The following is a 5,103-nucleotide window of genomic DNA, read 5'->3' as shown; positions in this document are numbered from 1 at the left end:
GTACTGGGGTCCGACCCCTGTTTTCTTTTTATGTTGTGGTTGTTTTTGATGCCATAGCAGGTCATTCCAGGCGATTTGACGCGTCTGGTGGAGCGTCAGCGAGTGGTACCCAGTAGTCAGTCGGTTTGTGTCAGAGTTCCCAGATATTTATATATATTATGCTGGTTTGATACATTTGCCAGGGAGATGCCCTGTGTAGCTGTATGGTGATATTTTTTATGTTGTTTGGGATTTTAATTGTGGTATGTCGTGTCTAGTCCTGGCCAGTGCGGCTGTAGGATGTTTGTGTGGTTGATTGTGAACTTGATGTTATTTTCGAGCGTATATTATTGTTGTTGTGTTTTGAGATTTTTGGGATGTCCTACTTACGGGGAGGTCATGCCAAAATTTCTGTAGGCCCTAATGAACGTTTTAAACTCGTTTTCGCTGTTTACACCATTAAATCATTGTTGTTTGGTAATTAAATATTAATTAAGAGCACGGGCCCTCACAGTTTGGTATCAGAGCGTAACTGGGATACGCTCGAATTAGAGTCTAGGACACTCGAGTTTAGGCACAAATAAAATGATTGTGCATGTGTTTGATTATTTGCTCTTACTTGTTTGTATGTTTTGAATTAATTGTATCAGCATGACTAGAACTTATTAGTTTAAGTTTATGCTCTTATACTAGACCGATTATTTTGTTTCTGCCATTGGATTAAATCCTTGTGTCTTATAGATGGCACCTGGACGTAAGGGTAGAAAAGAAAAGGAAGTTGCTCAGGAATCTGAAGCTCCTAATGTGAGAGGACTTAACGAGACTGAATGGGGAAGACGAGGTCGTCGTCCTCGCGGTGAAGCACGAAATGTTAACGTTGAGCATGAAGTTGATCAGTTGACTAGAGGAATGGGTGAAATGGAACTAGTGATATCCCGATTTCAGAACATGCGTCCTCCTAGATTCTTTGGAAATGAAGATGGTGAGAAAGCTGTAGCATGGTTAAAAAGTATGAAACGCTTGTTTAATATGTTGGAGTACACTCCTGATTTGCAACTTAAGTTGGCTATTTGTCAATTAAAAGACCGAGCTCAGTTATGGTGGGAAACTACCGAGGAAGCTCTGAAGGAATCAGGTGAAAGGGTTACTTGGGATGTATTTTGTGCTCAGTTTGCTCGAGAATATTCACCGCCTTCGTATTATTCGGCCAAGGAAGCTGAATTTAATAGATTGCCTCAAGGTAACATGACTGTAGTGGAGTATGCCTCTCAATTCTCAGCACTTCTTGCCTACGTTCCTCATGTTGCTAGCAGTAATCGGAACAAGCTATCGCATTTTATGCAAGGATTGAATCGAACCATTTGCACTTTAGTAGTTGCTGGAGCGCCTGTTAATTATGCCGATGCTGTAGAGAAAGCCAAGAATGTGGAGGCTAGTCTACTTTTGGTAGAACCACAATCAGTTCAACCATATTTTCCTCAGAGTTTCGGAGGCAATGTGCCGATGCCAGTTGGTGCACCACTATACCGTCCTTTACTGCCGTATCAGCCTTCGCAGTCTTATCAGCAACCAAAGCAGCAACACTTTAAAGCCAAAGGAAAACAGTTCAAGAAACAGACTCGTAGTAGTTCTTCTAGTTCTGGCAGTCAGCGTGGAGGTTCAGTTGGGTCACCAGGTGGAGTACTCTGTGATCGTTGTGGGGGTAAGCATATCAGTACTCAGTGTACGGGAGTTCATGGATCTTGTAATATCTGTGGGCAAGTTGGACTTTATGCTAGAGTATGTCCGAATGCAGCAAGACAACAATTTCAGCAACCTCAGTTTGGTCAGGGTTTTAGAAGATCAACAACTAGACCTTTTGTTCCGACTCAATCTTTTCAGCAGTCTAGCTATCCTCAGCCTAGAGGTTCTGTTCCGCAGCATTTTCCAGGGCCACAGCAGGCTCAAGTTCATGCTCTAACTCAGGATCAAGTTCAAGACGCACAGGGCGGAGTTATTACAGGTATCTGTCTTATTTTTAATCATCCTGCTCGTATACTGATAGACACAGGAGCATCTCATCCATTTGTATCTGTTGTATTTGTTGATGAGCATGAGATTGCTACTACTTCGTTGATAGATACTGTGTCAGTCTCTACACCTGCCGGTGTATGTTTGATGTCTCATGAGATAATTCTGAATTGTGTGATTAGATTCAATGATAATATTATGATAACTAATCTAATCAAGCTAGATATGTCTGACTTCGACTGTATTCTGGGAATGGATACTCTGTCAAATTATCGAGCCACCGTTGATTGTTTCCATGGAGTTGTCAGATTTAGACCGTATTATGGCAGTAAATGGAATTTTTACGGTAGTGATTCGCAATCACGTATTCCATTAGTGTCAGCAATGGAAATGTTTAGAATCTTGTCATCAGGAAATGAAGGATTCATGATCTATGCAGTTGATGCGACTCAGGGAAAAGGGTTTGAAGTTTCTGATATTCCTGTTGTCAAGGAATTCCCTGATGTATTTCCCGATGAGATTCCTGGATTTCCACCCCAGAGGGAAATCGATTTTAGCATTGAGTTGGTGTCCGGGACAAATCCTATTTCGAGAGCACCATATCGTTTGGCTCCAGCGGAATTGAAAGAACTCAAAGAGCAATTACAGGACTTACTGGAAAAAGGCTATATTAGACCAAGTATGTCACCTTGGGGAGCTCCGGTATTGTTTGTAAAGAAGAAAGACGGAACGATGAGAATGTGCATTGATTACAGACAGTTGAACAAAGCTACTGTGAAGAATAAGTATCCTCTGCCACGTATCGATGACTTGTTTGATCAGTTGCAGGGTACATCAGTGTATTCAAAGATCGATCTTCGTTCTGGCTACCATCAGCTTAGAGTTCGAGAGGAAGATGTTCCGATGACAGCATTTCGAACCCGTTATGGACATTATGAATTTCTAGTTATGCCTTTTGGATTGACTAATGCACCAGCGGTTTTTATGGATTTGATGAATCGCATTTTTCGAGAATTTATAGACAGATTTGTTATTGTCTTCATAGATGACATTCTGATTTATTCAAAGACAAGGAAAGAACATCGAGAACATTTAAGGTTAGTCCTCCAGACACTAAGAGCAGCGCAATTGTATGCAAAATTTTCTAAATGTGAATTCTGGCTGGACAGAGTAGTATTTCTGGGTCATGTTATATCAGCTCAAGGAGTATCAGTGGATCCCAGTAAAGTGGAAGCTGTTATGAATTGGCCAACACCGACAAATATTTCCGATATTCGCAGCTTTTTGGGCTTGGCGGGATATTATAGGCGTTTTATTGAAGGATTTTCTATTATAGCAAGGCCTATGACCCAATTAACGCAAAAAGATCGACTTTTTGTGTGGACTGATGAATGTGAGTCAAGTTTTCAGACTTTGAAGGAAAAGTTGACAACAGCTCCAGTGCTAGCTTTGCCATCAGGCTCAGGTGGATATGTTGTTTGTTCAGATGCATCTCTAAATGGACTTGGTTGTGTTTTAATGCAAAATGGGCGAGTGATTGCATATGCTTCTCGTCAGTTGAAACCGCATGAGACCCGATATCCAGTTCATGACTTAGAGTTGGCTGCTATTGTGTTTGCAATGAAGTTATGGCGTCATTATCTGTACGGTGAGCAATTTGTGATTTATTCGGATCACAAGAGTCTTAAATATCTTTTCTCACAGCCGGACTTGAATATGAGACAGCGTCGATGGATGGAGTTGCTTAAAGACTTTGATTGTGAGATTCAGTATCAACCGGGCCGAATGAATCTTGTTGCAGATGCCCTCAGCAGGAAAGTTCAGAATGCTATGCTGACATCTTTGACTATCTCTAAAGTTCACGAGCACTTGGAAACTTCAGGATTGACTTATCAGATCAGTGGAGACTACTTTGTAGTATCATCTATTCAAGTTGAGCCACAGATTTTATCCAGCATCAAAGCAGCACAGAAGACCGATCCGCACATTCATAGATTAAAAGAATTGTCTCGAACAGGTCAGACAGAAAAATTTAGTGTTGCCTCAGATGGTAGTCTGCGCTTTAATGGTAGACTTGTGGTTCCTAATTTGTTAGATCTGAAAGAAGCTATACTACGGGAAGCACATTGTAGTCGACACAGTATTCACCCAGGAATTCGAAAGATATATCATACCTTAAGAGCTCATTATTGGTGGGAAGGTATGAAGAAAGATATTTCTCATTTTGTGGCTAAATGTTTAACGTGTCAACAAGTTAAAGCCGAAAGAATGAGACCTGGCGGAATGTTACATAGTCTTGAAGTTCCGCAGTGGAATTGGGAGCATATTGCTATGGATTTTGTGACACATCTACCTCGTTCTAATCGTGGTTGTGATGCGATTTGGGTGATTGTTGATAGATTGTCTAAATCCGCTCATTTTATTCCATATGATCGTACCTGTACTTATATGAAAATGGCGAAACTGTACATTGATCATATAGTGAGATTGCATGGTGTGCCAGTAATCATAGTATCCGATCGTGATCCAAGGTTTGCTTCGAAATTTTGGGGAAGTTTGCAATCAGCTTTGGGTTCAAAGTTGGCTATGAGCACAGCCTATCACCCACAGACAGATGGTCAGTCAGAAAGAACCATTCAGACTCTAGAGGATATGTTACGAGCAGTAGTGATGGATTTCAAAGGTGGTTGGCAAGAATCATTATCTTTGGTGGAATTCTCTTACAATAATAGTTTTCAGGCAACAATAGGTATGGCACCATTTGAATCTTTGTATGGAAGAAAGTGCAGATCGCCGATATGTTGGGAAGATGTAGGAGAAAGACAGATGTCAAAACCAGAATTTATTCAAGAGATGAAAGAAAAAGTTGAATTGATCAGGAAAAGGATGAAAGCAGCCCAGGATCGTCAAGCCAGTTATGCAAATAAAAGGCGTAGACCTTTAGAGTTCCAAGTGGGCGATTATGTTTTCTTGAAAGTATCACCATTTCGGGGTACTATGAGATTTGGACATAAAGGGAAGTTAGCTCCGCGTTATATTGGTCCGTATGTGATTGTTGAGAGGATTGGCACTTTGGCTTATCGTTTAGACGTGCCGCAGAGTTTGTCTTTGATA

The 5,103-nt window shown here is 41.0% G+C and overlaps 1 protein-coding gene across 1 annotated transcript; it reads left to right on the top strand.

The window, feature by feature from the left end:
* Nucleotides 1–720: 720 nt before the first annotated feature.
* LOC140982093 (uncharacterized) lies at nucleotides 721–4,804 on the top strand. Its single transcript, XM_073448506.1, has 6 exons — nucleotides 721–1,981; nucleotides 2,099–2,691; nucleotides 3,400–3,522; nucleotides 3,616–4,189; nucleotides 4,472–4,672; nucleotides 4,770–4,804. Exons 1-6 carry the CDS (start codon nucleotides 721–723, stop codon nucleotides 4,802–4,804), a joined length of 2,787 nt encoding a protein of 928 aa, XP_073304607.1.
* The last annotated feature ends 299 nt before the right edge of the window (nucleotides 4,805–5,103 follow it).

Source organism: Primulina huaijiensis, chromosome 8, assembly GCF_012295235.1.
Source record: "Primulina huaijiensis isolate GDHJ02 chromosome 8, ASM1229523v2, whole genome shotgun sequence".
NCBI lineage: Eukaryota > Viridiplantae > Streptophyta > Magnoliopsida > Lamiales > Gesneriaceae > Primulina > Primulina huaijiensis.
Note: the sequence above shows the minus strand (reverse complement) of the source record. Positions and strands in the feature narration are given on the sequence as shown.